The following is a 10,672-nucleotide window of genomic DNA, read 5'->3' on the forward strand; positions in this document are numbered from 1 at the left end:
ATGGTAAGGGGTATAAATTAATTTGCAGATGTAAAATTTTAGCCCTCAGTGATACACAGCAGGGTTGCAGACATGAGAAAAAAGTGGCAGCACATGGTAGTTGCTATAGCATTACGTCATACTGCAGGAGCGATCAAAGTATCGCATATTGTAGTCCCCCAGGGGGACTTAAAAGTAAAGTGAAAACAAGAGCAATAAAGTTTTTTTAATTGTAAAAAAAAAAAAAAGTAATGAAAGTTTAAATCACCCTCCTTTTGCCATATCTATATTTAAAAACTCTAAATAATAAAATAGAAATACATATTTAGCATTGTTGCGTCCATAAAAGTCTGATCTATCAAAGTAGTGCATTATTTACCCCACATGGTGAACGTCGTCCGAAAAAAAAAATAAAGAACGACAGAAATGCACTTTTTCAGCCACCCTGTCTCCCAACAAAAAACGCAATAAAAAGCGATCAAAAAGCCATACGTATTCCGAATTAGTACTAACGGAAACTACAGGACATTCCGCAAAAAATGAGCCATCGCTGAACTACATCCACGGAAAAATAAAAAAGCTATTGCTCGCACAAGATGGCAGCAGAAAATAATTGAAAAAAATTAAATGTCTTTGAAAAAAAAAAATAGTATAGAAAAAATAAACTATACAAGTTTGGTATGCTAGTAATCGTACTGACCCATAGAATAAAGTTATCATGTCGTTTTTGTAGCAGTTTGTGCGCCGTAGAAACAAGACGCACTGAAAGATGGTGGAATGTCGTTTTTTTTGTGTTTTTTTTTTTTTCATTTTACTCCACTTTGAATTTTTTTTACGTTTTCCAGTACATTATATGGTACAACAAATAGCACCATTGAAAAATACAAGTCGTCCCGCAAAAAACAAGCCCTCATACAGCGATGACGATAGATAAATAAAGGAGTTATGATTTTTTTAAGGGGGGGGAGGAAAAAACGAAAATGGAAAAAAAGAGCTATGTCATGAAGGGTTTAAAGATACCCTCCAACTCACAATAAACCTTTCACTATACATGCAGAACGTATAGTTAACATACCTGGTGTCCACCTTTCGTTAGTGCTACCATGCTTCTTTCTATTGCCAGTTCTGTCTTCTTATATGTAAAACAGCTGCCGTATTTTCAAGTTATCCTACACAATGGTGCACGTTTATGAAACTGCTATCTAAAAGAACAGTGCTACATATTATATTCTGAAAAACATAGTACCTGCTATTTTGTAATGTGTATTTTTTGGTTGAACACTTCACGACCACCAACCGTAATTGTATTTCGCTTCTTGCTGGACTGTGTGCTGCAGCAACCTAAAGTTAGGTTCTTCATTCTGCCAGCAATCATGTTCCCAAGAGCATTTCTACTTCTACTGTATGTTGCAGCCATGGTATAACGTGCAATGATATATTTCTATTGAGATATATTTCCATTGAGTAGTGCTGACCTATTTTATCTTTTTTTGTGTGTCCCAGAGCAGGTGAAACACCTAGAATAAACCGTTGCTAATAGCCTCTGGTTTGGGTGCAGTCATTGGGACTTGATTAGTTCAGGTCCCGATGACGTCATTGCAGTAGAGGACACTCATAATGCTGCCAGGAAAGTTTGTTGTAGTAACAAACTTTCCGGGCGTTTGAGCGCTATAATACCATCTCTCCTGTCAGTGTGAGATCAGAGAAGAGAGAAACAGCGCATATTGGGAAGCACCACATTAACCCCAAATGAACCCTCTCAATTACTTATACTCAATTAATATGCTTCCATTTAGATAGGTAGGATTATGTAGTGTAGGTGATTTTACAGTGTAGGGTTCATTTATTTTTTTACTAGAAATAAATTAAATTGATTACATGATTTATAAAAAAATTAGTTTATTACATCAATTAGTTTTTGCATCATTTAATTAATTTCATTGTCAATACCATAAAATGTTTCGCTACATTCAATTCTATAAGGCTGCTCTTACAATTAAGTGCAGATCTGCAATTAGCGCTCTTACCTGAGCACTAAAGATTAGTGATGAGCGAGCATACTCGCTAAGGGCAATTGCTCCAGCGAGCATTTTCCTTAGCGAATACCTGCCCGCTCGAGAGAAAAGGTTCGGCTGCCGGTGCGCGTGACAGGTGAGTTGCGGCAGTGAGCAGGGGGAGCGGGGGGGGGGGAGAGGGAGAACGAGATCTCCTCTCCATTCCTCCCCGGCCCTCATTGCCCGTCACCGGCAGCCTAACCTTTTCTCTTGAGCGGGCAGGTACTCGCTAAGGGCAATGCTCGCTCAAGCAATTGCCCTTAGAGAGTATGCTCGCTCATCCTTACTAAAGACACTTATATAACAACAGCCTAAGGAGTTTGGTATAAGTTTATATAAATAAATTCACCAGGTTATTACTATGATATATTACCTCTGTATTGTATTATATATAATTCTATAGAGTGTCATGTTGGTTCATCAGTCACATTAATTCATTAACTTCTCAATGAATACTTTAGGTCATTTACAAACGGCTGATAAAATCGAGCGAGATTTGTGTGTTGCGAGGCACAAAAATCTTGCACGAATATGAACCCCATTCTTTTGAATTGGGTCATATGTGTGAGCGATTGGGGGTGCTAGGTGCACACGATGCAATGTGAGGTTTCACCATTGAAAACAATGGGAGAAACCCTGCTATCCTCTGCTGCAGCTGAGGATTGCTACTTCCCGAAGTGATGCAAGGCGGTTTTGATATAAATACATCTCGCATCCATGTGAAAATCGCATGTTGGCGAGAGTGCGATATAGGGCTGTGAATCACGAGAACTGAAACGCATCCTTGTTTTAGATGGATATGTAAAGGCACATCTTGAATAAAGCAAGACATATCATTTTTTTCACGACAACCAGCTTCTTTTTACCTTGGATCTATTACTTCGATAACACACTTGCCCGTGTGATGTTAGCCTCAGGGCTTGTTCACACGAGCGTATATTGGCCGCTGTTTTCATGGCCAGCCGATATACGCTACCATCTGATGCATTGAATTCCAATACACCAGATCTCCCAGGCATATTCCTGCAGTGTAATATAGCGCCAGGCGCTTTTACGCCAGGCAGCAAAGATAGTCCTGGAAATATCTTTGTGCCCGGAATACGTCGGCCGCTGGATAGGCTCCTATGGGAGCCAATGACTGTGGCTGGAGAAGGGAGGTGGGAGGGAGTTTAGCAGGAAATTTAGCCTCGCCTGGGAGGGGGGAGAAAGGAGGAGAGAAGTCACACTGCTAAACTCCCTCCCACCTCCCTTCTCCAGCCGCTGTCATTGGCTCTTATATAAGCCCATGCAGTGGCCAATGTATTCCGGACGGAAAGATAGTTTCAAGACTATTTTTTCGGCCCTGCATTGCATGAAAGCACCTGGGGCTATATTGTCCCGACTAGGTGCTTTTACGGCATGGGAATACGGCTATGTGATCTGATGCATTAGAATCGAATGCATCAGATCATATATCAATCGTCCGTAAAAACAGCGGCCGATATAAGCTTGTGTTAAAGAGCCCCGAGGGTGGCTTCACACGAGCGTGTTTAGGTGCGTGCATACACGCACATAAAAACGCGCTTCTGTTAGAAACAATGCATTCCCTATGGTGTGTTCACATGTCCATGTTTTACAGGTGCGTGCCTGTAAAGATAGTGCATGTGTGCACCATTGGGAATGCACTCATTATCTTCAATGGTCTGCCGGCACCCCTGAATTGTTTTTCAGGGAAGGACTTTACATATAAGCTCTTTCCTAAAAAAAAAAAGAATTTTAGTGTAAAAAAAAAAAATGTAAAAAATACTTTACTGTCCGCCGCTGCCATGTCCCCGCAAGGGTGAAGAACACATCTGCTGCATGTGGCAGATGTTTCCTTTATCCCCGCTAGGAAAAAGAATTCCCTGCTGCACCTGTCACATATGTGACAGGTGCAGCAAAGAAATTCTTCATCCCTGCGGGGAATAAAGAATTCCTTACCATAGCTGTAACAGATGACAGCTGCTGTAGGAGATCTAGCTGCCGGTATCCTGTAATTGTTTTTCAGGAAAGGGCTTTAAATATAAGCCCTTTCCTGAAAAACAACAATAAATGGTGATAGCAATAAAAAAAAATGTATACTCACCTTTCTCCAGCTGCCGGGGCTCAACTGCGTCCAGCCGGCTCTTCTCCTGCATTTCTGTGAGGAGTATTCAGCATTTTAAATCCCCGGCTGCTGAATGGGCTGCCTCTGATTGGCTGAGCACTGTGACCAATCAGAGGCAGCTCTCAGCTATTGAATGACAGCTGAGAGCTGCCTCTGATTGGTCCCTGCACTCAGCCAATTAGAGGCATCACTCATCCATTCATGAATGGGTGAGTGAGTGCGTATCCCTGCTTATTGTTGCGTTCTTGCCTGAGCACAAACAGTGTATTTTGTGGCGCTGTCCTGCACTGGCTTCCTAGTTTCTTCTCTTTTTTTTTAAACTACTCTTGTTTTCTAGCAACATGTGTAAAAACCACCGTGCATACATAATGCTATGTTCCAAATGTGCCCATAGAAAGCACATATTACACGGTAAAACAGAACATGCTGGGTTCTTTTTTATGCATCTATTAAACATAATAAATATACACAAGTGTGAATGGAACAATGAAAATCAATGTACTTTCATTGAAGCCATTCACCACGTATTATGCCCGCATCCTCTGTGTGCAAATTACAATATTTAAATACGTTCATGTGAATCTGGCCTTACAGAGTTATTCTCTGTGGCACATGCTAGATTTATAAAATTTGGCTTGGTCATTAGGGAATAAACTGGCTTGGGCCCGAAAGAGTTCAAATAAAAACTGGCTTTGTTGCCCCATATAATCAATTACAGCTCAGATTTCATTCTGTAGTTATTTATTGAGAACGGAAAGCTGTGCTGTGATTGGTTGCTATGGGCAATAAAGACCTTTTCATTTTAGACAGTTTCATATGTGTCATCAACCTGACATCAAGTGTACCAGAAGTATTACATTTCATACAGTATATAGTCCATGTTAAGCCATCATTAGGAATTTCTGTTTTTTAAGAGCAGAGAAATGGAATTAAAACAGAATTAGGTGTTTCCATTCTTTCCCGATTGATTTCAATGGGTTTTCAAAAAAAAGGAAATGTTTCAGTTTCCTTCGGTTTTGTTTCTAAAACTGAACAAATTTTCCTGAGGCCCCTAGATATCTTTTCAATCAGTCTATGCATCCATATAAATAGATAAACCTGCCACTTTATTATATTGTTGTATAGGCTGGCTATCTGTAGGCAGTGCGTGTACTCTTCCATGGGGGTGAGACTTGTGGGCCAGTCCGAACCGGCGTATTGTTACCTATTCTTGCTGCAAAACTAATTTTTAAAAGCATGCACACAATGACATTCGGCTGTTCTCATTTAAATTATAAGCCAATGTTAATTAACTTTTTTCTTCTTTTCTAGCGGTGATAGTCGGAGGAGTGGTTGGAGCCCTTTTTGCTGCATTTCTAGTGATGCTCCTGATTTACCGCATGAAAAAGAAAGATGAAGGAAGTTACGCTCTAGAGGAGCCCAAACCGGCCAGCGTTTCCTATCAAAAACCAGACAATCATGAGGAATTCTACGCATAGTAGGGGGTTGCGTTCTCCTCTTTCCCCTTTTCCAATTCCGATGATCAATGAGCCTGTGGACGGATCTTACTTTCATGGCTCCCATGTTCAGATCCTTTCTTCAATTTTAAGTAAAAACTACGTGAAGGGTGGTCACGTGAAATAGGGTCAGATCAGGACACCTCACCACTCTTTGGAAACACAGAATATTCCTGTTGTGGGATTTCTACTCCATTCATTCCTCTTTGCAATTGTACATTGTAAATGGTCCCAACTGCCAGGTGCTTCCTTGAGGGTTCTCTTACCATGCTTGACTGATAACGTTGTTGGCCATCACGTAGCAGATTCAGGGCCCACAAAAGCACAAGTGATACCTTTTATTTCACCTTATATTGCAGTATTGGCATATACTAGGAAATATTTTCTGCAGCCCCAAATGGCAGTATGTTTTTTAATAATATTTCCAAAGTAAGAAGTTTATGTACATGCTAAAGGGAATTTGGAATGTTGTATAAAAATCCTATATATATGTATATCTTTATATTAGACCTATACAAATTATTGTAATTTTTAGTCCGGCCACAGGCTCCACCATTAAGCTGTAAATACGGTCTGGTGTAAAATAAGAAATTTTAGGGAGTCTTATTAGAAAAAAAAGAGAACTTTTTTAAACATTTAAACAAAACATTCTCCAGCAAATGTACTTGTGGAAATAAAGGCTGATATAGGGATACATCTGTATTGCTGAAGTGGTACCGCGGTGGTGAGGGGATGAGATTGGTGTTTTGATTAAATGTAGTGCCATAAAAGGGATTTGGTTCAAATGTTCTTACCTCGGGGGACAAAGCTCCAACCTCATGAGGTACAATTCTCTTTTGCAATGGTTACTGTTGTCCCTATCAGTTCTAACACTGTAACTTCTGCTTTATTTACTTGGAGGTGCAATAAAGTGTAATTTAAAAATGCACGGTAAAGTATAAAAAAATTAAAAAACACAGTTCAACCAAAAATATACTTGTTTTACTTAGCTTAAAAGTAGTCTTTGTCATGCATCGATGTGGACATGGACAAAGTTTCTGGATATTTATATGCAGATAGGCATACATTTAGTTGGAAGTTATATTGAACCTGCACAGCAATTTGTTGTGAGCAATTCTTCTTTCGACAGCTGACCTTAAATGATAGTTTCTCTTCTCATTAAAATATTGATTTCACTGGACTGATTACTGGGTTTCTGTATGTAGATGGATGGCATTCTTCTTTTTAATTTACTTCTTCTCTAGTAAACAAATATAATAACTCATCGGATGTAATATTTCTTTAAATGGTTATTTCCACCTCATAAGAGAAGCCATTTCACTGTGACCACCACCAATCCGGAGAATGAAGAGGACACAGTTCTCATTTAGTTCTACAACCCCTTCAAAATTTACCTTGCACAGTGACGCACTTGGCCACCCTGCATAGCAAGTGGCTGGTGTGTCACTGTGCATTGAAAATAGTGAAGGAGGGGCAATGGTAAAGTAACTGTGCAACCTCTTTATTCTCAGAATCTGTAGAGGTCCCAGAGATCAGTCCTCCAACAATCATAAAGTGATAGCATATTTTAAGAGTTATGCCATCATTTTATAGGATAGGAATACCTCTTTAGAGGGGTATTCCAACTAAATACATTTATCACCTATCCACAAGGCAGGTGATAAATATAGGACTCATGCTGGTCTGCCCACCGGGACCACAAAAAGAATGATCCCTGAGTCCCCCCAAGTGAATTGAGCTGTGCTGCACAGGAGTGGCCTCCTCTCCATTGACGGTCTTTGGAGAGATTAATGGAGAAGTGATCACGCGTGCGCAGCTTCTCCCAATTCACTTATACAACTTGGGGAATTGTTGTCCTCATGATCGTTGGCAGCCCTTCCAGTTGGAAAACGTGTTTAAGGAAAGGAACTGGATCTCACATGCTAGTGAAAATAAACGTTTAGAGCAGTGGTCTACAACCGGTGGCCCTCTATGTTGTCAGGGAATGTTGGAAGTTTACAACAGCTGGAGGCCACGGGCTTAGACTAAGTGATTAAATATGTTTTGTCTTCATGTGCTCTCATTCCTGAGTTACGTTTCTGTCCAAGTATGTCTTGTACGCCTCAGAAGGCTGTGACGGTTATTTTCTGTGTGCTGTTCACCTCTAAGTAAATGAAATGGAGCACCAAAGAAGGGAAACATGAGGCCTTAGTCCCTTTCCCAGATTTCATGGGCTGGAAGGTGTCAGACAGGCCATTGACAGTGGGTTGATATTTGTAATGTTGGCAGTGAAGTTAAAAAAGAAGTTTTATCCTAATTTTAACTGATAAAATGACTGAACTCTTTTAGCACTAGGACATAAAGAAGGAATTATGAGATGAAGTTCTGATTCAAAATAGAATTCCTTTCAACCAAGCTGAATGTCATTTCTGTGGCAGTCTATACGTATTTGTTATTTTCCCTGTGGAGACTGAATGTAACATACTAAGGGGTGCTTACTGCGTTTACGCACTCCTTAGCTGAAATTTTCTAGAACGGAACATCTTGACTGGTCCATATCAAGAGCTCGAATATTCGAATTTGTACATTTTTCTGCCAGTCTACCTGCAATTACAAAGTGGGTTCATTTCTTACAAAACATCTGTTGTAAGTGGTAAAATAATTTATAGAAGGGGTTGGATACTGGGGTTATACTGTAATAGAGCATTTTTTGTATGTACAGTATGTAATTCACTAGGATTTTAGCATTAAAAACTTGCTTCTTAAAGTCTGTCCTGAATGTGTCTCATAGCACAGACTTGAAAGCCAAAAGCTAAAGCAACATGAGCAACAAGCAAACAAAAAAAGGATTCACTTAAAAATAAAACTATACCTTTGCCAATGATCTTACGCAATGTTGCAGTTAATGTATCTTAATGATTTTTTAATTATTTCTGTGCTGTACCCATTAAGGAAATAAAACTTAAAACATTTGAATTTTTTATTTTCTCTTGTCGTTCTTTCCTACGTTGTTTTCTAATCTTTAACAAACCTGCCGTTAATTGTAAATTGTACAGTAATGCAGTGTCTAAAGGTAAGTGTTAAATGTATTTCTAATGAAGAAGCGACGTGCCGTAAGTGGGAACAAAAATAAATAAAAAGAATACACTCATTATAAGTCAAGTCTTGCAAAACTGAAATACATCTGAAGCATATCCTTTTAGTTTGCCTGAATTAGAGAAGTTGGTTGTAGTTCTCATTAGTGACAGTCAATTGATGGGACACATTTTATTAGTAGTCTATTATTGTTTCCAGGGCTGCTGTTCTTGCTCCTCTAGTAATGCATTGCAATTACTAATGTGATTACACTTAATATGAGTGCTCTTCTTTTGATCCTTTATGTCCAATTTTTATTCAGACCTTTTTTTCAAAAGACATAACATGCAAGTAAATATTTGGATTTGGGCCGAAACAAATCAGAACCTAGTAAAATTCTTATATAAAACTAATCCACAAATAATGCTGTTAGAGGGAGGGATGAGCCGGATGCTCTGATAGCAATTGTTCAATATTTGGCTTCAAATTAGTGCTGTATAGTCTTAAATCTCCACTGCCAGTGATTTGCAATCAATTTCCTTTTTTCGTAAGAAGATTGGCGACCGCGCTAAAACCACTTTCCACGAGGTATGAAGATGGAAAAGCTATCAAAAAAGTTCTTGTGATAGTGCAGGATAAGCAACAGGTATGCTTCATCCTCTATTCTCGAAATGGATTATTGAGCTCCACTGGGAGCCCCACCAATCTCAAGAATAGGGATCTCGAAGGACCCGAATAGTTGAAGTGGCAGTTGAGCATCCACTACTGCTCTATTCATTTTAACAGAACTGCTGAAGACGGCCTAGTTCAAGCATCCTATTTGAGCAAAAGGAGCTGCAGTGCTCAACCACCACTCCTTCCAGAGACCTTCTAGACCCCTTTTCTTCTGATTGGTTGTCAGACCTCAAATAATCAGAAAGTTATTCCCCACACTGTGTATAAGGGATAAATTTCCATCCTGGCAAAACCTCTCTTAAAAAAAATAAAATATATATATATTATAACACTGGCATGCAAAGTCATGTAATAACAGTATGTAAATTGATTATGAAGTGATTTTATCTCAGGTGTTATCTTGTGAATCAAGTTGAACACTGGCCAGCGAGCTCATGGCAAGGCAACGTGAATTATCTGACAAGGCATGATAGTGGTTGTCAGGCATATGGGACATTTTGTTTCCAAAGTTGTATGGCTATTTAACACTTGTCAATCCACAGCATCATGTATGTACCAAGAAAATGTCATTTAAGGCATTACCATTTACCCTTAACAGTGCAGTGGCTGCCCACATGTGCTTAATGATTACAACTGATGACGTCAGACTGGAAGTGTCTGTGTGAACACCATTTTACACCCATTAAATTACACCCATATTCAATGCAGAAGGCCCAAGTGTATATCTCACATGTCAGTGCAGCGTTCTTTAAACTCCATGGGATATGAGAGCGGAGGAACCACCAGAATGCCTCTGTTAACACCAGACACAGTGCCTCGCCTGGGCTTGAGAGGTTGGGCTACTGGACCCTGGAAGACAGACAACATGTGATGTGGTCTGATGAGTCATGATGCCAATTCTTTAGTTTTTTGGTAGGGTTTGTATGTGGCTAAGACCCTATAAAGAAGTATACCACAATTGTTAACAAGGCACTGTGCGGGTTGGTGGTAGTTCCATACTGGTGTGGGGTGTGTTCTTATGACATGAGATGGGTCCACTGGTCCACCTAAACATGTCATTGCCCACTATGTTGCACTGCTTAGTGACCATTTGCAGCCCTTCATCTATCTCCACATTGATTGGATTATTCCTACAGGATAATGCTCCATGCCATCAGACCAAAGTTCAACAGAATTGCTTCAAGGAGCATTCTAGAAACTGCCGTCCCAGAAAAAAAGCATATGCTTGACGTATATGTTTTTTGTTTAGCTCACAGTCAGTAGGAAATATATAGAAATGCAAATCCTTA

At 39.7% G+C, this 10,672-nt stretch overlaps 1 protein-coding gene across 1 annotated transcript in view; it reads left to right on the forward strand.

The window, feature by feature from the left end:
• The window catches only part of LOC136572606 (syndecan-3-like), a 125,944-nt gene extending 117,335 nt beyond the window's left edge, over positions 1–8,609 (forward strand). The window contains exon 5 of the mRNA XM_066573336.1: positions 5,470–8,609. Coding sequence (XP_066429433.1) covers positions 5,470–5,636 — 167 coding nt within the window. The 3' untranslated portion in view covers positions 5,637–8,609. The remainder of the gene's footprint in view (positions 1–5,469) is intronic.
• The last annotated feature ends 2,063 nt before the right edge of the window (positions 8,610–10,672 follow it).

The sequence above is a fragment of the Eleutherodactylus coqui genome, chromosome 1 (assembly GCF_035609145.1).
Source record: "Eleutherodactylus coqui strain aEleCoq1 chromosome 1, aEleCoq1.hap1, whole genome shotgun sequence".
Lineage (NCBI taxonomy): Eukaryota > Metazoa > Chordata > Amphibia > Anura > Eleutherodactylidae > Eleutherodactylus > Eleutherodactylus coqui.